At 47.0% G+C, this 24,131-nt stretch overlaps 1 protein-coding gene across 1 annotated transcript in view; it reads right to left on the bottom strand.

Annotated features, from left to right (window-relative positions):
• The window catches only part of FRMPD2 (FERM and PDZ domain containing 2), an 83,950-nt gene that overhangs the window by 44,243 nt on the left and 15,576 nt on the right, over positions 1-24,131 (bottom strand). Inside the window, exons 8-13 of the mRNA XM_087431818.1 lie at positions 24,013-24,084; positions 21,695-21,869; positions 18,593-18,743; positions 17,822-17,960; positions 10,218-10,373; positions 5,263-5,448 (exon numbers count right to left, since the gene is read on the bottom strand). Of these exons, the coding sequence (XP_087287944.1) occupies positions 5,263-5,448; positions 10,218-10,373; positions 17,822-17,960; positions 18,593-18,743; positions 21,695-21,869; positions 24,013-24,084 (879 nt within the window). The remainder of the gene's footprint in view (positions 1-5,262; positions 5,449-10,217; positions 10,374-17,821; positions 17,961-18,592; positions 18,744-21,694; positions 21,870-24,012; positions 24,085-24,131) is intronic.

Genomic DNA, 24,131 nt, shown 5'->3' on the forward strand with positions numbered 1-24,131 from the left:
CCAGAGAGTAAGCGAGTGCTGGATCCCTCAGTTCAATATCAATTACCAGGCATCCAGATGTGTATGACAGATGTTGTCTGACTATGGACCAATATTTTTTCTTAGATTAAAGAAAATCCCTCTTTTTATTTTTTCCTTCATTCGTAAATCAAATGTTTGTCTATGGGGCAATTGCTATCTGCCAAGGAGTGTGCTGGATGAATAGAATATAAAATGAGTCAGGTACACACTTGGCCCTCACCAAGAAGTGAGCATAATCCTCAGTGTGCATTTTGAAAGGCCAATAAATATACCTATAGTTTTCACTGTACAAACTCCCAGAAGTTGCAGACAAAATCTCAGCTGGCAGGGTTGTAGGAACGATGAAAGCACTGTATGTATTCTCATGTTTCCTGCTGAATGTGCCAGGCTCTGTTCCAAGTGCTTTCTGGGTATTAATTCATTTCGTCCTCGAAGCTACAGAATGAAGGATGTCCTATCATCATCCTCATTCTGCAGATGAGGAAACAGACTAAGAGCTCTCCGAATGCAGCAGGAACGGAGGTCACATCACCAAGAAACGCTTCCCACGTTTATACCTTCGAGGCCCACATACAAAGTGATAATCTCTGTACAGCTCACTCAGATGAACTAGAAAGCATTATCTCTATGGGGTTATCTATATGGAGTTTCATGGAAAAAATCCATTACTTTTTGCATTATATAATTCTAATAAGAACAATCAAATATAAAGTAATAGAGACATTAAATATGAATTTATTTATAACTTTCACGTAAAATCTCTGTGCTAGATATTCCAATTTCAATAAGAAACTTGAGCTTGCTCCTATAAGATCACCTTACAAATAAAGGTTTGTGCCTGAAACTCCTGATCTTCTTTAATGCTGATCCCTTTCAATTCATGACCGTCACCATTTCTAAGAAGCTCCAGTTACAAGTCAGGTATTAATAACAGGCAGATAACCATTCAGTGCTTTTCCTCTGAGAAACTCCTTTTCGCCATTAACCTAATTTTAGATAATTTGTGCATTCTCTAAATATTCTTTTCTTTTAGTGACAAATGTTGAACTTCCTTATACTAACATGAATGGATTTTGGATCAAACTGAACTATACCATATCTAGTATTCTTTAAAATAATGTATTTTTCAAACATTCATAGATGCTGCCTTACTAGCCTTAATAATTCTTCTTTAGCATTCCAATTATAATAATGCCTAAACTTCAGTAGGTGATCATTTTATCCACACTTTTTTTTTTTTTATAATTTTATTTACTTATTTTTTCCCCCAAAGCCCCAGTAGATAGTTGTATGTCACAGCTGCACATCCTTCTAGTTGCTGTATGTGGGACGCGGCCCCAGCATGGCCGGAGAAGCGGTGCGTCGGTGCACGCCTGGGATCCGAACCTGGGCCGCCAGCAGCGGAGCGCGAGCACTTAACCGCTAAGCCATGGGGCCGGCCCTATCCACACTTTTCTAAAGCTGAATATTTGCTTGGAATCCATCTACTTTGTCAGTACACATTGATATGCTTTTACACACTCTTGACCATTTTATACTAAGTTCACTCAGGTATTTTAAAAAAGTAAGTTTTTTTAAATCTAATAACTATTCTTTGACAAATCTGAAAAGAGAGAATCATTCTTACACACACACACACACACACACACACACACACACACACCCCAGTCTTTCTTTCAGCTCATAAACTCTGCAAAACTCTCCTTTCGGACACCAACGCTCTAAGGTATTAAACACCACAGGGAGTGGAGATCTGATCCCATTTCTTGCCATGAAGCTGAAAACAGTCTTGACTGCAGTGGTTTCAATTTTTTTCCACTTTGATAACATCATTTAATGGAAAATTCATATCTGCAGGCAAACTTTCCCATAGGCAAGCCGCTCTGTGAATAAGACGACGTACAACCTGAATATCAGGGTTTTCAGCACAAGCACGAAGAGCTTATTTACACCTCTGGTGTTGCAGTACAAACACACTTGGTACTTCTGGAACACCATGTTTGTTTCAAAGCATTGGTTTACCATTTCAAATATTTCATCCCCAGTAGTTTTATTGTTGTTGCTGTTTGTTCGCATGCCGATTTGTTTGTCTGGTTTGATACATCTTTGCAGAACATAATATTCCTCCAGAGGCAGATTTGCCATGAAACTAGTGAAGCTGAAGGGACACCAGAAATGTCTTCACGTGTTCTTGTAAACTGCAGACAGCACGACGCTTTCACCACAATCAGCTGAGACCACGGACTCGTCTTTCCACTCCAACCCCTCCCCACTTCTCCCACCACAGGCAGTGTTGCGTGGTGTGGAAGCAGACCCTGCTAAGGAGAAGTTGAAACGGGGATACATTTCGTGTAGATTCAGTGGGATTTATTTACGTGGTTTGAAGTCTCTTCTGCAGTAGTTTATTGCCAGCCATCCCAGAATACTCCATCCATTGGACCAACTCACCCAAAGTCTCAGCATAAAGGTATAGGGCCAGTGACCATATGAAATTGACCGTGCCCTACAATACCGGGCACCAGAAGTATGTCGGGTCAGTGCTGGAGGGGAACAAGGTTTGAAATGTACAGAGCCAGGGGCCAGTCTCTGGGAAATTTTTTCAATCGTCAAAAATTAAAAAACTGTAATTTAATTCTCAAAAACACCCAGTCAAGTGGAAGTTCTGTCCCATCAGGAATATACTTTATAATTGCATATGGTGCGTTATCAATACACCACACAATACTTTTCTTTTTTTGATGGGAATCACACATAATAGAATTTATTAGATTTCCTGTGTTTGTAGTACAGACCTGTAGCAGCACTACAAAGAGCAAGGATGTCTCTGTGCAAAGCTGCATGTTTTATGCATGTTATCAATAATAAAAATAACTTTCGATCAGCCATGCTAGAAGATAGACTAAATCATATTTCTATTCTCTCTAGAGAAAATGATATTACAGAAGTGTCATCACATGGAAAAGTAATCAGAGCGTATGCCACCAAGAATTTGAAAGGAAAAAAAGAATTATTGAGTTTATCAGGGAGTTAATTAACAGAAATATTATTTGGGGGGCTTTCGTGATTTCACAGTGTTTGCTCAGCTTTTTAAAATTCACAGGTTGTGGTGATTTCTTTTCTCATTCTAAGTGAATATGCACTTTCATGCCGCAGTTTGTGTTTGGAACTTTGTATTCTTTTTCTTAAAGAGAGCCCCCCGAAGCTGAGCCCCCCTGCCTTCACCCCTTCCTCTTCAGACATTTTAACTACTGTTAACAGCCCAGAACAGTTACTAACGTGGGTAGGTTCATTGTTCCACAACCAACACTTTCTCCATTGACTAATCTGAATTGATATTGTCTCTGTCACAGACAGGCTGCCAATGCGTCTACACACCACAATCTTTGAACAGGGCATTCTTCTCTATTTCCTTTGCCAGTTCTCTCCAGGCTGGCAGGATGAATGTCTGCAATTGTTTGAAGCATTGTGGCTTCCGCTATTGATCAGCCAAATTTGAAACCTGCTTCCTGAGCTCATTCTTGTATTATTCACTGAGTTCCCTGTTCTGTGTTTGCAGAAACAGGAAGAGTTCAGGTCATTTACTGTGTAAGACGCCTGCCTTGTTTGGTGGCAAGCAGCTGGTGACATTACTTCACATGATGACTTTTCCATTAAAAAAAGACATTCATGCTGAGGAAGAGCATGGTCATCAGGGCATGGAAATCCTAATTAGTGACAAGGTGTTTTTTATAAGCTACTAAGTTTGTCTTGTGAACATGACGACTTTCCAGCTTTGTTCAAGAAATTGTCTGTGGTCGTGGGGAAAAAAAAATCTGTAAAAATTAAACCAACTTAAATATAAAGTACCTACTTATGGGGACTGTTAAACTTTATGGCTTCAAAAAAGTCTCTTTTTCAAAATTACTTTTTAGGTTATCTTCATTTTTACAAATGTTTTAAAAGAAATTCCTTTGGAAATTGTGAACAATTAAGCATGACATAAAGAAAATAGGAAGTAACGCAATAGTACTGAAAAAATTCAATAATGAAAATTCTTCAAATAATCTTTCAATTGAATTAAAGCAATTTGAGCCATTAAAATTCTGAAAAATTCACAAATATAAATCTCACTTACTTTTAGATATGGTCAAAAATATTTGGGAAAACATCAGTTTCCTAATACTATAAAGGCTATTTTAATGAACTTAATTAAATTATACTCAATTATTTATTTTTAGATGTAAGCTTTTTTTCCTAAAGACAAACAACACTTTATTATGAAATTCTATCAAGAATCGTATTTTAACAATACGTTAACTTCAATAGCCAAGATGGAAGAAACAAAAGAAACATTGAGAAAATGAATGAAACCAATTAGGTTCTACTTCGGAAACTCTAATATCAGATAACGATAACAAAAACAGCAATCTAGTCAGTGGGAAACATTTTAAAACCATAAGAGAAAATTAAATAGAAAGAAGAATTAAGTTTTTTCCTAGGCCACAAGTGGAAGAACTTCAGGTTTTATAGTGAACTCATCCTGGAGGGATGGCTTCCTGCCTGCGATGGTCCACAGGACAGCAAATAGACTAGCTACTTGAGCCCTCTCTGCTCTGGGAACACACATAATGTTTTTGAGGCCGAATTTATTGTAACCAAATTCAGGAAGTATAAATACACAAGCAAATGTTCCAACACAATTCCAAACATTGTAATTTAATAGGGATTTTTTTTTTGTTTTTAAAAAAAGGCTTTGAAATTTTCAATGGCTATCAAAGGTTTGGGGTCCCCAGCAGTCCCATAGCACACTTGTGGTCCACGGGAGACAGGCCAGATGTGTCAGCATGCTGTGCACAAGGGGGAAATGAAAATACAAGGAAAACGTTTCAAAACCCTGCAGACTCCACTGCACCTACTGTACACTCTCCTGCCCCATTGCCCACCTCCACCTCGCTCTCAACATCTGCGGATTCTGCACATTAAGAGAATTTTACCCAGAGGGTAAAGGTAGCCCTTTAAGGCTGATGGCTGTCCATGGGAGTGTGGGGGTCTGGGCGAGGGATGGTAGAGAAGAAATGTGCTCCTGATGACTCTCAAAGCCCCTGTTAGACTTCTTCCAAAGATGCCACAGTGCATCAGAGTAGGTTAACCGACAGGCTGTGAGCTTGTCTGGTTAGATCACCCGACCCATTGCTCCTTTACAGGAGCAACAGATCAAAGGAAAACAAAGCATGGGTCACTGATCAACTGAGCTACACTCACGCAAGTTGAAATCTTCCAGATTTCTCTCCACTGAAACCGTAAAGTTGTAATTCTGATGTGGTTTTTCACTTCGTATACTATGACACCCTTGGCACAGATCCCCAAGGCCATCTCGCCTTCTGGACTTGTCTTCTCTGGGAGAACTCGATGAAGCAGCACACCATACTCCGGGAGCTGCTGGGTGACCTGGAGCAAGAAAAAGGCCAACTTAGAAGAGATAGGCACACTGGTCTGAAACAAAGGGCTTCAAACTATTCCATGAAAAATACCGTCAGATGTTCTAAAAAATAAAAAAGAGTAGAAGTGCCAAATAAGTTTAGGAAACACTGAGCTACACAAATCTCCTTACTACAGAATTTCTCTGCACTTCTGATATGGAGAGCATTTTTCTATTTTTTTAACCCAAGAAATCCTTTTTTCATGGAGTTCCTAAAACAACACCTGAAATGGAGTTATTATGAAAATGATACAACAGCATAATAATATTCTGAATAAGTTTTGAGGATTCAGACTCTTCTGGGTCATCCCAAGGTAGAGGAGTCCTTTTCCCAATTGTGTCAATCAAAGTCTACTGCAATATTATCTGGTCCAACCCCTTCACTTTACAGACGGAAAAGGCCCAGGCACAGAAAGCAACCTTTCAGATGGTTAGCATCGCTGTTAAAGCAAGATGAGCCATGAACATCCTGCAGAGAAAATGACCAATCACTGGCATTTCCTACCATGTGGCAGCACCTCAGTGGTCCCCACAGCCCAACGGCTGTCCTCAGTTTACCAGGTTAGGAGACTGAATTTTGTCAAGAGCCTGAGGGTCAATCAGAGCTAGGAACTGCATCAGGCCAACCAAATTCGTAAGAGACTAGAGTATAAACCTAAGGCAAATGTTGTTACGTCTGAACGGTAGTCACGTCTCTATCTTGGTCTCTAGCATCCTCATCTTCACCTGGAAGACTCCAGCCCTCATCAGAAGGCTGATGCACCTGGACTCACAGCAGGGACATCTTGCTCCAGGCATCTGAAACTCTCTCAGAAGGTTTCATCGGTGAGATAAGGTATCCCATCTCTACCCTGCAACAGGGAACACCATGTCCTGTCCCATCTCTCTCATCCCCAGGCAAAGTCACAAAAACAGGAACAAATTATGGCTTTTGAGAGCTCCTTTCTCAGACTTCTTGCCAATCTCTCCCCTTCTGTTGATAAATAATCTCTACGGATAGGTTACACTGCCTGCAGAGCCTACGGTTCTTCACGTGATCTTGACTAAGTTTTTGGACCCTGGGCCTCCTTCTTTTACCTTTGGAGATACCCTGTCATCATTATCGCCATCATCATCATCCTCATCACCATCATCCAAAACAATATTTATTGAGCACCGGAGCTGAAATAGACAATGGCCAGACCAGGCATGTGCTTAAGGTATGACAAAGCAGTGCCACTCCAAAATAATTAGGTAAATTCTTTTAAAGAATTTGATGTGATATTTCTAAGAAAAAAATTTAAAGCATTAAAGTAGTCATTATTAGAATAAAGATGCCTTTGCTAGGCTTGCTTACATGTTTTAATTGTTTAGTATTAATTTTGACTTTTTATTTTATTTTTAATTATATAGAGAGGGATGTGATACTGAAGTACTTAGAGGCATAAAATTCTTAAAATGGTAAAGCACCATTCTAAGCATTTCCCACACGTTATCTCATTTAATCTTCACAGCGGTTATCAGAGATAGGTGTAGCCGTCTCTTTTCACATGAGAAAATAGAGGCACAGAGGGGTTAATAATCCTCCAAAGTTCCCGCTTGGGAGCCAGGAATGGAAATATGAGTCTGTTTGCTTCTGAGTCTTCAATCTTAACAACTCAAATACAGAGTTTCTATCAAGTCTGGAAACATGGGTGAATATACGTAATGTCGTCAAGGGCATCTTCAGTCCCTAAAAAATAAGTAACATTATCTACGTCTCCATGCTCTGCTATGGAGTCTTCTGTGGCCCCTCTCCTCCTCCATTCTTTGTGGCTGTTGCTGGTTTTCCTCCCGAAAGGTCACTTCATCTCCAAGCTCTTACGGCTGTCTAACTATTTTCCCTTCTCCCTACAGTGAGCAGCAAGGTGTAGACTGGACCCAGGCTCTCCTGGCTCCTGGCCCATGCAGCACCCTTGTTGGACTGAAAATGGTTGGAACAAATGGATTGTTTCCAGATATTCATCAAGAGGTTCACAACTTTCATATCCTTTGACCCTAAAATTCCACTCCTGGGAATCCGTCCTAAGAAAATGCACTGAATAATCAAGACAAACCCTTCTCATAGCGATGTTCGGTGCAGACTTACAGGGTTGGGTTGGGGGGACTAGCTCCCGGAGGTATATGATTTCCTACAGGCAGTACCGCCTTAAAAGGGTTTATCAGGCAGCCTTTACAAAGGATATTTTCAAAGCATTTGTAGTTATCTGGGGAATGCATATGTTATAATGCTAGGTGGGGAAAAATACAGCATACAACCAGTATGATTTCAACAGCGAAAAAAAAGAAAATGTTTTAATAGACTATCTCAACTCCTGGTTATGTGGAAAAACGGTTCCATAGTTGAGAAAGTTTGGAAAACATTGAGTTAACTTTGAACCTGTTGTTCTGGGATTAATACGCTAACGTAGTTGTGAATCTTCCAGACAGAGTATGTTATCCAGTGTTACCCAAACTGAATTTCTGCCAAGTCTCCTTCTAGTGTGAGATGATGAACTAGCAAAATTAGTCATCAGTGAACCAGAGGCCAACAGGCACCATCTGATAACAGAAAAGAGGAGCCATGAAGGGCTATCATTAAATAATCCAGGGACTACACCTTGCTGCTCACTGTAGGGAGAAGGGAAAATAGTTTATGGGGTCACTGGGCTCTGTGATGGGCCCTCAGGATTCAGGGCCCTCTCGACATTTACAACCTAGTAGAAGGGACAAGAAATGTACAGAAATGACTGTAATGTAGTGTGTAATGTAGTGTCCCTAAAGAATTCAGCATAAATGCAGCTCAAGACTTATGCAGAAAAAGTGCTAATCTCAGTATTGTCTAAAATAGTTCCATATTTAAAACAGTTGATGTGCCAAACAACAGAGTATTGAGAAATAATTTAGGGTACACCATGTGTTGATTTAAAATAAAATTTCAAAATTTTAGTGATAGTGATTTTTATGGGATTATAAAAATACAGAAAACTGCATGTATAATATAAACCCGATTTTAAATCCATATGCATATACACATGTGAATGTACAGAACAAAGAGAGAAGGATAAATATACCAAAATGTAACTATGCTATTGCTAGGAGGCAGAACCATGAGCAAATGGTTACTTTCTAATCATGGAAGAAAAGACTTTGTTTAACAAACACCCACTCTAACGAGAAGGGTCACGTTGCTCTGGGGGTTTCCAACCCCCTCCAGTTCCTGTCTCTACCACAGCGGTACACAGCATTAGCAAGCCCAACCAGCCACCAGGAGGAACCGAAAGCCAGTGTTCCTTGAAACTGATAAGATTGCATGCAAATGAAATCAAATCTCTTCAGGGTTTTCTGTCAAAGACTGAAAAAAAGCCTCCTGCATCTTTGCTTATGAGATGGTGACTTCCTTTACAACCACCATGGGAAGCAGGGACACAGCGAGCCCGGCACACGTAGCCAGGGCCTGGGAAGAGGTGGGCGAGCATCATCAGCCCTGCAGGAGCCTCTGCAGGCCCGAGGCCTGGGCCTCTCCGCTGGCTCTGTGGCCCTGTGGCCATGCTCCATCAGATATGTGATGATGGCTTTGAAGTCCCCACTTATCCCTCGTCAAGGGAATGCTGCACCCTCTCGACAGGGAGCGTGCATGAAGGCTGGATTGTGGAATGCACTGAGCACATTTCTGCTGGGGCTTCTCAAATGAAATGCTTGCAGGTTGATAGAGCCCTAGGTGTTGCAGACAGTTCTAAGTGACTGATCGAAAAATAAGGCCAGACCTCGCCTTGGCAGTTCTGCTGTCAAATGCCCATCTCTATTAAAAACAAGAAAACATGGACGGAATATTTCCATCTGTCTTGGGAGACTTTTGTACAGAGAAAAATATAAATCCCCGAGCTTCCTTTTGAAACTGCTCCCCAACTCTAAAGGCTAGCCAGGCATCCCACCCCGGGGAAGCTGAGGATGCCCCCTGCCAAGCCCCACAGCCCCACCTGCATGGGCAGAGTGGCCATGCCCCCCCATCCTGACACAGAGGAACAACACCATCCTGGTATTGTTATTGTTCCCATCGGGCAGCTATCACCATCTTGCATACCTGTCTGTCCTCCCCACCAGACTTGGGACTCCCTGGGGGCAGAGAATACGTCCTTTCTGCCTCCGATCCCCACGGTGCCTGGCCCACAGCAGGCGTAAGTTGTGGAGTGAGCAAAGCTCACTAGAGGCTCTGGGTGTGCCCAAAAGCACAGTGGACTGAAATGCCGCTGCTTTTCCTGGAGGGCTGAGGAGAGAGCAGAGCAGAGCTGCACCCATATGCAGGGCCCACACCATCTGTGCTGTGCTGAGGACAGCTGCCTGGAAGGCTGCAAACTTGAGTCTCTCAGTGGCTTTGCTTTTGGCTCACACTCCAATTTTGTCCTTCAATTGTCCTGTATGTCGTCTATGAGAAATGTGGTCTCCCTGCTCACAGAAAAGTGACTATGAGCTCTAAGGTGGGAAAAAGGCCCTGCATACCCACCCCAGCCCCCGAAATCCTACCCATCTTTTGGGATCATTTCCAGTGCCGCCTGCTTCCAGAAGCCTCTCCTTGCCCCTCAGGGCAGTGGAGCTTCCTTCCTCCAAGAGCCTCAAGTCTCTTGCTCATACCTCCTGATGGGTCTGGGTACATCTGGCCCCCAGAGAAGGCTCTGGAGGGGACTGCTGACCACATTGCCTTGAACACCAATGCCCCTTCTCAAGGGTACGGAGGCCTCACCCTCAAGAACTCCAGCTCAGCATCCTCTCCCCAGAGCACAGGACTCAGACGGTGCATCTCTGAGACTTCGGCTTGGACCCGGAATGCAGTCATTCTCTCAATCAGACTTGCTGGGATGTAATCTTCAACTCGAAAGTAGGCTTTACTCTCTACCTGCTGGAATAAGATGCAGAAGAGAAGGGGATGACCAAGACACCCTCTGGAGGGCTCTGAGCAGAACAGAAGTCTGTCTGCAGTCGAAACCCAGGTTAGGGCCCCAGGGCAAAGATGCTCCTCTGAAGGGCCCACCTAGGATATCTTTTTCTACCATATTAGAAGTTGGGCCAAACCACATGACATCAACAGAAGGGAGAGAAGAAAGGAGCCACCCGTTTTTGAGCCCCTTCTCTACTCCAGGTGGTCGTCAGAACACAGCTCTTTCAATCCTTACAGTAATCCTACGCGGACATTATTATTGCCATTGCCGAGCCGAACAAAATGAGCAAGGAAGGACGTCATTCAACAGGGCTAAGGTCACACTGCTTATAAGTGACAGAAACAAGATTTGGTCACCCAAAGCCCTCACACATTCCATGATACCACACACTTCCCAAAAGGCACAGAAAGCCCTGGCCCTAAAACTTTGTTTCCTTTTACCCGTTTAGCGTTTCTGTGCACATATGCTCCTGGTACACCGTCACCTCCGACAAGGAGGTCTTGGCTGCGGCACCATGTCTCCACAAGAAGGCGATCAAGAAGTAGCTCCCCAAATGAGGGAAGATCTGACACCTTCACCCCGCCCCAGGCCTGAACCTTCATCAAGTCTGCTCTTTAGGGAAACAGGAGCGGCGGGAAGATCAGCATCACTCGCTGCCTGATGCTGGGTTCCCTGATGCAGACTCCGGGGCAGAGAGAGGTATGCGGACATTTTGGGGGAGTGGTGCCAGGGTCCACTGTAAGGAATGAAAAAGGCAGCACTTGGCAGAGCGAGAAGCCTACCCTGCCCTGTATTCCTGAATCAGCCCCTCCTGGTCTCAGGCAGCCCCTCCCAGCCTAATCTTGGGCAAGACATTTCCCCACAACTGAGGGTGACTACCCGTGAGGAAGGCAGCAGGGAGCAGGGAGCACCTGGCCTTCTCAGGGCTCAGAGTGGGCGAATTGGCCTGATGAGGGGATCACAAGGGAACAGCACAGCAGCCACTACATCCCCATGCTCCCGGTGTGGCACAGGCCTGTCCCCATGTGGCTATGGACTGAGATACCTCCAGCCTAGGACTGGCTCATGCCAGCTGAGCTCAGCTCAGAGACACAAAGGGAAAGAAACTGCTCAGCAATCTAGTGCACAAAAAAGCATTTAGAATGCTATTAGAATGGCCAAAATCCAGACCACTGACAACACCAAGTGCTGACGAGGATGTGGAGCAACAGGAACTCTCATTCATCGCTGGTGGGAATGCAAAATGGTACAGCCAGTTTGGAAGACAGTTTATTGGTTTCTTACAAAACTAAACATACTCTTACCGTACGATCCAGCAATTACACTCCTTGGTATTTACCCAAAGGAGTTGAAAACTTATATCCACACAAAAACCTGCACATGGATGTTTATAGCAGCTTTATTCATAATTGCCAACACTTGGAAGCGAAAGATGTCCTTCAGTAGGTGAATGGATAAATGAACTGTGCTACATCCAGACAATGGAATATTATTCAGTGCTACAAAGAAATGAGCCATGAAAGTCAAGCCATGAAAAGACATGGAGGAAACTTAAATGCATTTTACTAAGTGAAAGAAGCCAATCTGAAAAGGCTACTATATGACATCTGGAAAAGGCAAAACTATGGAGACAGTAAAAAGATCAGTGGTTGCCAGGGGTTAGGGAGGAGGGTGGGATGAATAGGTGGAGCACAGAGGATTTTGAAGGCAGTGAAACCGCTCTATATGATATTATAATGGTGGCTACATGTCATTGTACATTTGTTCAAACCCATAGAATGTACAACACCAAGAAAACTCTGGACTCTGGGTAATAATGATGTGTCAATGCAGGTTCATCAGTTGGAACAAAGTACCACTCCAGTGGGTGATGTAGATGGTGGTGGAGGCTATGCACGTGTAGGGGCAGGGGGCATATGGGAAACCTCTGTACCTTTCACTCAATTTTGCTCTGAACCTAAAACTACTCTAAAAAAAAAAGTCTATTAAAACATTTTTAAAAAGTATTTAGGACCTTTGAGCCAGCATCTCATCGCTAGGAAGGTATCCAAGAGAAGAAGAACGTGGAACTGAAAAGCTCCAGCACAGACATTGATTTCTGTCATTTATAAAAAAGAAAGATCAGAAGTAATTGGAACGATAATAGTAGTTACAATGTCCATGGCACTTCCGGGTGATACCAGACACTGAGAGAACAGATAAGTGAGGGAAGCTCCAGCCCTGCCCCGGCATAACTTGTAGTCACCCCAAGAGATCGTTAGGAAGGCCATGGGAAGACAGAGACCATCAGTGAGAAAGCAGAATGCGTGGCACTGTTTACAAATGGATGAGACCCCGCATGTGGTCAAAGACTGGCAGAGAATGCACCCAGAGGAAAGTAGTCTGCTGCAATGATGTGATTAAGGAGACTTATTTTTATACCAAACTGTCTTTGTTTCTCTTTTTAAAATGCAAATGTAATCACGTCACTTCCCTGCTTAGAATTCTTCAGTGGCTTCCAATCTTTCACTACAGTGGTTTCCAAATTATTTTTCTTTCCAGCTCCAGAACGATTTATCAAACAAAATATTAGCCTTGTGGGAGGGCACAGCAAGTTTCTCACTGGTATGCCCGCCCAGGCTGACAGCTGCTTTAGCCTGGGCTGCAGTGAAACACCAGCAGCTCCCTGGACAGGCTGGCCTCCCACTCCTGCCCACTCACCAGCACAGGCGCAGGGAGGGGCTCTCCTCTCGGAGCCTCCCCTAACGCCCTTTGATGGGTCCACCACACCTGGCACAGAGCGAAACCAGGATCTAGAAGTGAGTCCTGGCTGTGCTCTCACAAGCTCACCTAACCTCCCAGAGGCACCATTTTTCTCAACTGCACATGGAAATAACACTGGCTCTGCAGGGGTGACGTAAGGCTTAGATGAGACCAAGCACGGAGCATAAATTAGGACTCACACATAAGAGCAAGAGAAAAGGTCTGGCTGTGGGAGCAGCAGAGAGCATCTTGGAACCACTCTGGGCCCTAGGGCAGTGGGAGAGGTTGAGGCTGGGCAGGATCCGGGGGAGGAGCTGGAGGTAGAGGATGAGACTGAGGCGGGAGCTAGGTAAAGTCGGTCAGAAACTGGACAGGCAGGGGGTTGCCAGAATGGGGCGCCTAGAGACAGATCTGGGCCCCTGGGGCCTTGGGGCAACTGATCCCATAGGAATGATCTGGGCCTCAAGAAGGGGTCTTACTCCAGCTCCCCAGCTGCCTTCAGTGTACCTGGCCTGCAGTTTCCCCCAACTCTAACCCCTACTTAGGGTCTCAGGTATAAGACTGTGTGTCTGAATCCATAGACGGAAAGTAAGTCTTTGGGTTGTTTGATAACGAGCAACACTTCTAATTAGAATGGGGGAGGGGGAGGGAAGTTTGCAAACAGCAGTTGCTCATGCCAGGTACCATACATGCATTACCACCTTCCACCCTCACAGCAGCTTTGCGAGGGCCTTCTATTATCTCCATTTTGCAGACGTAAAAGCTGAGGCTCAGAGAGAGAATGTGCCCAGGGTCAAGCACATCGCCACCAAAAGAGGCAGGGTTTGGACCCAGTTCCGCCTGACTCCAAAACTCAGGCTCACTCTTCTGCTCCATGAGCCTGCTAAGGACGAACTAACACTGCCCCTGGAAGCCCCCCTACCCTGTCCACATGAGCCACATACAGGATGGGACTAGACACTGCAGCAAGGATGTCAACTGATGCACTGGGTCGCCTTAGAGCACCCTCCAAATGTCTGGGCCTTTCTCCTCCAAGACCCCCAGAAGTAGCAGCACGAGAGCAAGAGGGAGCTGGCCCAGGCATGGTAAGGACCCCAGCTCTGCGGGTGGAGGAAACAGGAAGGAGCTCCCAGAAGGAGCAGTGGTGACAGGGCTGGAGGCCTGTCAAAGGGTCAGGGAGGAGGTTACCGGGGCCAGGCCAGCTCTGGGACAGACTGCATTCCCAGGCTGGGGTGGTGCCAGGAGGAGGAAGTGAAGTCCCAGGCCCCACGGACTGCGGGGGGCCGTGGGGGAGTATGGGTGGGGGTGTTGGGAATTGAGCTACAGTTCCCTGACAAGCAAGCTCCTGATCCTAACCCTAACCCTAAGTTCCTAGGGTAACTTTTGTCCACAGTCCGTCAGGTCCAGGAGCCTGCACTCCATTCATTCACCCACTCCTGAGACCTAAAGCTCTTGAGCAAATTCCCTATGTTTCAGGCACTGCTTTGGTGCCCGGGAAGAGGCAGAATAAAGCAGACAAAACCTTTCCCCTCAGGGGGATTCCATTCTCACGGAGAGAACAATAGGATTGATAAATAAATGAATATACATACCTGGTAGTGAAAAACGCTGTGAAGAGAAACCCAGCAGTGTGAGGGGATAGAGAGAGACTTTGAAGACTCCAGACATAGTGGCACCTTCTGAAGATGTCCAGGGAGGAAGGCAAGACGATACTGGTATAGCCTGAAAAGTGTTTTTCAAACTGCAGCCTGTGACCCAATAGTGAACTGCGAAACCAATTTAGTGGTTCACGGGCAGCAGTTTTGAATTGACTAGAACAGAAGAGGAAATACCAGTGTGCGTCACATCCAGAAAGGGTGCGTCTTACTCCTGAAGCTTTTGCTTCAGTTCTGTTACACGTACGTGTGCACGTGCGCACTGGGCTATAAGGTCCATCACTTTTTATCACAGGTCGTGGCACAAAATGTTTGAAAGCATCTGCTCTCAAGAACCATTCTAACTCTTGAGCTTGTCCTGGCTCTTAAACTCCGTTAGGGGGACGAAGCAGGCACTGTGACTGAGGCCACACTTTGCCCTCTCCACCCCACACTGAGAATTAAGAACACAGACCTCTGCCAAGGCGTCCCCACTCAGCGGGGGCGGCAGCTTCTCCTTCTCAGACTCAAGGCATATTAGTTTGCTGGGGCCACCATAACAAAGGACCATGGACGGGGTGCTTTAAATGACAGAAATTTATTGTCTCACAGTTCTGGAAGCTGGAAGTCCAAGATCAGGGTGTCAGCGGGGTTGGTTTCTTCTGAGGTCTCTCTCCTTGGTTTGCAGGTGCCACCTTCTCGCCAAGTCCTCACGTGGTCTTTCCCTTGTGCTACTACATCCCCAGTGTCTCTCCATGTGTCCTAACCCCCTCTTCTTATAAAGACTCCAGTCAGATTGCATTAGGGCCCACCCAGACAGCCTCATTTTAATTTAATCACCTATCTCCAAGTACAGTCACATTCTGAGGTACTGGGGGTCAGGGCTTCAACACATGAATTTTGGGGGACACAATTCAACTATAACGCAAGGCCAGACCCAGATGACCCAGCAGACTCAGAACTTCAGCCTAATGCATCTCCTTGTTCACCAAGGATGTAGCATTACTGACCAATATGTACCCACTGGTGGTGGACATATATTTTTGGCCATGTGCAAACATTCCCTTTCTTGCTGGAAATGGCAACCATCGCTCCTCTCTCCCAGTCCATGCATTTTGCACAGTGTAAGCTCTACCCCTGGTTCCTAGGGTGGCCATGTGAATCAAGTCCAACCAATCAGAACACGGAATTTCCCTGCACAGTGATTGGCTCAGGGTGGGCACATGACTCTATCAGAACCAATGACACAGACCCCCAGGATTTCCATGGCATGACTGAGAGGGACTCTGCTTTTGGTGTTGGGCTACAACCCAGAGGGTGGAATCCAGAAGCTGCTGAAGGCAAACCTGACTGAGGAGAGCACACAGTCCAGAAACGAGGCAGCCCAAGTCCTGCTGATGTCTTTGAGTCTCTGCCCCCAGCAAGCCCTAGGCATGGTTAGGACCCCAGCCCTGGGGGCCGAGGAGAGAGGAAGAAGCTACAAAGAAAGCAATGATAGGCCCAGAGGCTTGTCAAAGGGGCAGGAGGGCCTAGACACCTCAATTTTGCAAGCCAGTAAATGACATGTTTTATTCAAGCCAATCTGAGCTTGCTTTTCTGCTGAGTAATCACGTGTCCTGGCCAAGGGGTGCCGGGGAGATGTTCAAAAGGGTCCAGAGGGTGGAGGGAGAGTTTATTTCCACTTGTGGGGAGTCCAGGAAAGCTGTGGGGTTGGGGTTGGTCTTGGAGGGTGGGCGAGATTGGGATGGACGTGCAGACACGGCTGGGAAAGCATTCACAGGCCCAAGGACATAGGGATTAGACCTTTTCATTTTCTCTTTTGATCAGTAGATTCCTCCTTCACACAGCTCTCATGTCCTCTCTAGAGCATTTCTCTCCCAAGTGAAGCACTCCCCAGAAGACCCAGTGTTTGTCATATGACAGTGGGGATGCCTTCCAAGATAAAGCCCAGTGGCTGGCTGGGAGGTCACCTGGGAAGGATCAGCGGCACCCTCACCTCCCTGGCTCTTCCCTCTCTGCTTCTACTGATGTAGCCAGAGACGAGCTCCACATTTGGATGCCATGTCCCACTGCTGGGTTACACTGCTCAGTCTCTGTTGAGGTCTGTTGCCAAGCGCCTGGCCCCTCATCTTGAACATTGGTGAGGGGCTTCATGAACCCAAGAGCAAAACTGCACTGCTCTCTGTCACAGCTCACCTGGTGGATCCCTCCTTCCTGCCTGGCATCCCCATTTTGAATCCTAATTAAGTAAATAAACATATTAGCATCATCTCTCCCTCCTTTGATGCATCTGCAAATTAAATAACCTCTACTAACTCCCTGAGGACTATAACACAGGACCATGACAGGCAAACTAAATTAAAGAAACTTACACGTGACTCTGCTCCAGGAACAAGGGCTTGGCCAACAAGCTTAGAGCGACCACTTGAGATGCAGTGTGTCCAGCAGAATCAGCACTGGCCCTGGAGTCAGACACACCTGGGCTCAAATTTAGACTTTACCATTTTCTAGCTACATGGGTCTCACATCGCTTTTCTAGAAAATGTGAGTAATAGTATCTGCCTTGCAATGTTGCTGTGAAGGTTAAGTGAGTTAACACTGTGGAAAATGTCTAGCTCGATGACAGGTACAGAGTGATCTTTTAATAAAGGTTGGCTATTGCTATTGATGATGATGATGATAAAGATGATGATGATAATGACAGGAACTCAATATATTAGTAAGTTACTGTTTTTAGGAGGGACCTTAGATTAGAACTACATTACAATGTATAAACTTGACTGGTTCATCTTTGTATCCCCCAGAGCCTAGCAAAGAGCGCTCAATGAATGCTGTTGGATGGATGGATGGATGGATGGATGGATGGATGGATGGAAGGATGGATGGATGGATGGATGCAGTTTACCCCACCTCAGTGGTAGGTGCTAACAACACTTCTCAAAGGCTCACTCTCCACATTTCTAACAGTTCCCCCCTGTCCCATAACTGCTTCTCTGGTGACTCCACCAAGGGCCCCAGGTTTCCACCCCTACCTCCTCAGGGTAATTGCCAAACTCGGCCTGCAAGGCGAGGACACCCAGCTGCAGCAGCGTCTCATCATTGCAGTACAGCTTCTCCTCCAGGATGTCTTTTCGAAGCTGCAGGTAAAATTGATGTCTTGTCCGGCTCTGCCTGGAAAAGAAATGCAGGAATAAAGGCCACTGGACTGCTGAGGGGGAGGGAGAACACTAAAGCCAGAGGGTTTTCTCAGTCTGGGAAGCGGGGAGAGAAAAGGAGACGGGACACGACCCAACAGAACCCAGAGGAAGATGCCAGTGAGACAAGGGTGGTCTCCTTCATCCACACCATGCCTCCTGCCACTTCATACAACACCATGGAGACGTTTGCTGCTGTGGTTCAAGTGAGAAAACTGATACTCAGTTAGATGGTGTTTTTAGTAAGCAAAGGAATGAAGAGGCACGGATCCAACTCCAAAGTCTTGACCCCATCTCTCCTCCCGCCCTCGTCCCTGGGCTGCTGCGGGAGGGGCACACTGGGGTGGGGGTGGGGGGGTACTTTGACCTCAAGTGGAGTATATACGAAACAAAAGGGCAAGTTCTTGTTTTGTCTAGGGCCTGCCCCCAACCACTGCTTTTTCCCCCTTTTCTGTCATATTGGAATCCAATCAACAAGATCAACCACAATAACTGTTGTTATTCATACATAATTTACAGTTCCCCAAGCACTTCCTATCCACTATCTCTAACGTCAGCCTGGACACACATAAAGGCTGAAGGAACAAAGGACAGGTCTGCAGCACTCACTGGAGCAGCCCACGGTGACCGACAAAGAACTTGATCCTCAGAAAGAGTGTGAGAGTATTCGAGGAGGTCTTCTTCCGGGGCTGCTCACTCCAGCCTTCGGGGGCTATCTTGCACAACCTGGTTTCGGTGTCCAGGAAAAAGAACTCGTTGCCTGGAATGGAAGTAGAGAGCGCCTGGAGGGAAAAGCAGCTGGGCAGGCACCAGCCCTCAGACCCACAGCCCTGAGCCTGGCCAGAAGGGTCAGACAGGAGCCATCTGAGTGCAGGAGAGAGCAGGAAGAAAGTCCTCCGGATACCTGCCACCACGGCTTGTGAGGGGCCAAGAACAGGAGACAAAGAGGAGAGGGGCGAGAAGAGAAATCAGCACCAAGAGGAGGAAATGTGGTTATTTATCTTAGAGAGGATATTACTTAATATCTGCCTTCCAGCTGCCATCTTATGGAGACAAAATGAAAAACAGAGGAATGAGTATTCCAATCCTGCCATGGGCCAAGCGTTCTGCATCAACTGGACCATCCCAAGCCTCCCCAGGCATAGGCATGATATGGACTGAATGTTTGTGTCCCCGCCAAATTCATATATTGAAGCCCTAACCCCCGTGTGATGATATGTGGAGGTGGGACTTTTGGGCGGTAATTAGGTTTAGGTGAGATTAATGTGATAAGAAGAGACCAGAGCTTGCTCTCTCTGCTATGTGAGGACACAGTGAGAAGATGGCTGTCCGCAAGCCAGGAGGAGACCCCCCACCAAGAACCTGACCATGCTCAACCCTGATCTTGGACTTCCCAGCCTCCAGAACTGTAAGAAATAAATGTCTGTTGTTGAAACCACTCAGCCTACGGCATATTGTTACAGCAGCCCGAGCAGACTGAGCAGGGCATAAGTGGAGTCACCTTTGTCTTTTCACCTGAAGGTTGCCAGCTTGAAAACTCCACCAGTCCAAGCTCAGGACTTCAACTCCCATTGAGTTTGTCCTCTAGCACTTCCGGGAGGGAGATTGAATGAGCCCAGCCACTGAAGGCACCGCCTCCACCCCTTGCTCTCTTTAAGGCAAAGCTTGACCTCCTCCCTGCCAGGCCACTCCCCCTGGGACCCCTGCAGGTCTACCCCAGCCGTGCTCTGCCCCACGCCCTTCACCACACTCCACCCTCTCCGCCCAGAGACACTCTCTAGCAGGTTGCCCGGCACAGGAGTCACGCCAAGTTTTGGAAGGCAAAGCTTTTAAATGGGGAACCAGCCTTTTTTCCCAGAGGCATATGCATGCTGGGGAGAGGGAAGGAGGTGTCCAGAGTGGTTCAAATGGGAGTCACCACACAGTGCCCAGACATCTGCCCCCTGCGCCCTCAGCCCTCGCTGCTGAATCTGACTCCCCACACCCCACTTCACTTAAGGCCACTTCTCCCCAAGGGATGGGCAGGTCCCCACTACAGTTTGGCTGGCAAGCCCTCCCAAGTAGGTTTATATTCAAACCCCAGACTGGTCACTTTTGAGTGATTTACCCAGGAGGCCCCAGCTGAGTGGCTCTAGGATGTCCACCTAGGAGGGGTGCAGGGCGGGACCTGACTTGGGGGAGGTAGGAGAGGGTAAGCCTCAAGGCTGTACCCCTAGAGCAGGCACACTGGTTTCATTTAGATTGCATGTTGTAGATCAATAAAAATCCAATGTTTCCTAAAGATTCTTCTATTTACACTTTACAAAAGATTGAGCAAACATCAACAGATCACATCTAAGCGTATAAGGCTTGTTCTTTCTGCTTGGGAGAGAGATCCTTCGGAGGTCTGCTGAGAACTATGGGGAGATAAGGACACACCCTACACCCGTGGCACACGGAATGATCCCACAATAAGCTTGTGAGCTTCTCCCATTGGGGAGGAAGAACAGGGGAAAAGCGAGATTATGACACCTAAGCAACGTGGGCTGGTAGATCCAGGATTTAACCTGAAGGCCTGTATGATCCCAACATGGCCTCCTTCCCATTACCCCACACAGTGGTTAAAGAGCTTTGACTACAGCAAAGATGGAAATAGAGTCCCTTCACGGACGGGCAAAGATGGAAAGAAGATGCAGAAACTCTTTCCTTCAGGATCTTCAGAAGGGATTCTTAATTTAGGCTCCTGGGGTGTGGGTGCTGATTTCCCATTAGTCCTATATGATTAGATGGAAAAATTTCTTTAATTTTTTCATTGTGGTAAAATACACATAAAATTTACCATCTTAACCATTGTTAAGCATATAGTTCAGCGTATTAAGTACATTCACATTGTTGTGCAGCCCTCACCACCATCCTCCAGAATTCTTTTGGTCTTGCAAAACTGCAACTCTGTACCCATTCAATAATAACTCCCATTCTTCCTGCACCTAGCCCCTGGAAACCACCATTCTACTTTCTGTCTCTATAAATTTGACAACTCTAGGTACCTTACATAAGTGGAATCATACAGCATTTGTCTTTTTGCAACTGGTTTATTTCACTTAGCCCAATGTCCTCAAGGTTCATCCATGTTGTAGCATATGTCAGAATTTCCTTCCCTTTTAAGGTTGAAAATATTCCATTGTATGTATATACCACATTTTGCTTATCCATTCACATGTCAGTGGACATTTGGGTAGCTTCCACATTTTAGCTATTATGAATAATGCTGCTACAAACATGGGTGTACAACTCTCTCTCCGAGACCCTGCTTTCAATTATTTTGGGTATGTATGCAAAAGTGGAATCACTGGCTTATATGGCAAATCTATTTTTAATTTTTTGAGGAACCGCCATAGTTTTCCACTGTGGCTGTACCGTTCTATATTCCCACCTAGATGGAAATGTTTTTAACATTTGCCAGTCTGACTTCAATGCACTGAAATTGATCAACCAAACCCAGTGACTCACAGAAACCCACATCTTCCATGCACCATTTTATTACAGTCTCCTGCACTGACTTGACACTATGCACATGACCACTTGAAGCCTTCACCACGTCAATGTCTAAGTGTGCAAGGTGAGGCGTCCCAGTCGCCAGCAGTTATTTTAGAAGGAATAGTGCTCAGATACCTAGATACCCGGGTCACCTGAGGCACCAGGCCAGCCGTGGGCTACCCAGGAGACACTTACCTCTCACGTAAGCCAAGCCAAAGTAGGTGAGCTCCCCAAGGTTGGCAAAGGACATGACAGCATTGAAGACAGACCCCGCTGTCGACGTGATGTCACATTTCACCTCCAGACACTGCCCGCTCAGCAGTACCACAGAAAGGTCCCTGAGAGCCAAATAGGATTTCCCTTTTTTGGTCTGAAAACAATAATAGTATCAGTTGTAACAATAACTACGGGACATGGAGTCTTTAGCCTGGTCTAGCTACTATGCTACATATTTTATATGCCTTGTCTCATTTAACTGACAAACAACCCTAAGAGATAAGAATGGTCATGATTCCTATTCAGCAGATGAGAAACGAGGCTCAGAGATGGTAAGGGACTTGCCCACAGTTGCACAGTTAGTAAGAGGTAGAATCGGACTCAAATCTTCACTCTCTGCCAGGCTCTGGGGGGCCAGGAGAGCTGGCAGGCAGGTCTAACTGATGTCTTTCGCCTGCAGAAACCCCAGCTGTCCCTTGGGCTCTGCTTCCCAAGAGGACTACCCAGGGCCTTCACCAACGAATCATACACTCCCAGGGTGTAGGCAACCTGATACTGTCCCCCCAGGCCCCCACAGAGCACAGCGGAGAGAATTTGGGCTGGCACAGAGAGCTCTGGAGAGGGCTGGAGCTAAGGGGATTACTTCGAATCGAGAAATAGATGCATAGCAGTCTGCCTTCTGCCTCTTCATCCTGCTCAGATTAATGCCAGACTCATCTGCCACCTCAACCCCATTCCGATCACTGTGGCCTCGGCTCAGCAGCCCAGACAAGCCCACCATTCCACCACCACACGGGCTCGTCTGCCCATGTCTCTACACACACTGCCCACTGCCTGGCATGCTCTTACCCTCCTTCTCCTCAAGGCAAATTCCTAAGAGTCTTCCAGGTGGGCTCAGGACCCTTGTCTGTGGCCTGAAGGGTCGAGCCACCCACTCCCTTCTCTGCTCCCAGAACCTTGTGCCTCAATGCCCAGCCTGGGGCCTGGCCTAGACCTCCCCAAGGAATTCCTCCTTAGAGGACAGCCGTGGATGGACACTGGTGCGTGTGGTTCTAGTGCCATGGAGACGATGCCTGCGGCCACACGCTGACCCTCTGGACACCCAGGGGCAGCACCCAACTGCCGGGGCCAGTGCAGATCTGAGGACCCCATGGGAGGAATTCCCACACGATCCCTGGCAGAGCTGATCACACGGCATGCTCTGAGCCACCCTGGCTCCAACCCTGCTGCACACTTGCACACCTGCACAACTGAGGGGTTGTCTCACACGCAGTGAGGGGCCACCCCTGAGAGAGACAGAGAGGTGTGGGGGCCACCCCATGGGCTCTGAAGGGCGCTGTGCTTGGGTTTAATGCTCTGCAGTTGCCCTCTTGAAATTCTGAGTACAGTAATTGTATCTTTGAATGTGTGTTTTCGCAGTGCGGTCCAGTGGGACAATGCAACATGCACATGCACCTTCAGCTCACAGTGGGCCTGCCTCCTCATCTCTGGCGATGAGTTCTGGCTGCCAACTCCTCTGCTGCCAAGTGCCCCGGGCCCCGCCCCACCTCCCTCTCCCCTTCTCCACCCTTCGACTTCTGCCACCCTTCTGGCCGCCTGCTCCTATTCCACTGTCATTCCCCTCCGCTGCAGGGGGCTGGCTCAGGAAGGGTCCCAGTCAGGCACACGGACATCCCAGAGCAGGGCATGGCAGGGCTGCCCCCACTCTGGGCCGACAGCACCAAAGCTCTTTCTGCGGGCAACTCAGCAGGGACAAGCCTGTCACTCACTCCCAATCCAGGAACTGAGTGCCTCTCCATACAGAGGTTGCAACCCCTTGGGGGTCTGCGGTCTGCCTGGGCTGGGGCAGCAGAGCTGAGGGAAGGGAGACTGACTGTTCCACCCCAGAAAACAGACAAATGCATAAATGCTAGAATGTGAGCTCCAGGCAAAAAGAACTCTGTTTTGTTCACATCACAGATCTGGGGTCTGGAGCAGTGCCTGGCACCTACTTGATGCTTAAACAAGATTTCCTAACTGAATGAGGAGACGAAGGCTGAGCTGAGTCTGGAAGGACAAGCAGGATTTAGCCAGAGGTCACAGAGGGCTCCTCTCAAAGGGGCGGGGAAGTGCTGAAGGATGTGCACGGGAGTGTGACCTGGCAGAGGGCTGTGGCAGGAGTCTGGAGAAGAAGGTGAGCACCCCCAGGGCCCTCCCAGCCTGAGACCCTCGTCAGAGCTCAGGCCGCCTCTGGGCCTGCCCAGCTGGGCAGTTCCCTTGCCACCCTCCACTCCTGCCCCGTCTAACCCAGCAGTTACCACAACGGATCCAGGCAGGTGCAAAGTCACCGGGGCCTCTCGAGCCAGCAGGACAAACTCCGGCCTGGAGAACTGGGGAAACGCGCAGAGTCACTCACGGTAGAGAAGTCACGTTCTGT

This window comes from Ceratotherium simum, chromosome 6 (assembly GCF_057802395.1).
Source record: "Ceratotherium simum simum isolate JZ-2026a chromosome 6, ASM5780239v1, whole genome shotgun sequence".
Lineage (NCBI taxonomy): Eukaryota > Metazoa > Chordata > Mammalia > Perissodactyla > Rhinocerotidae > Ceratotherium > Ceratotherium simum.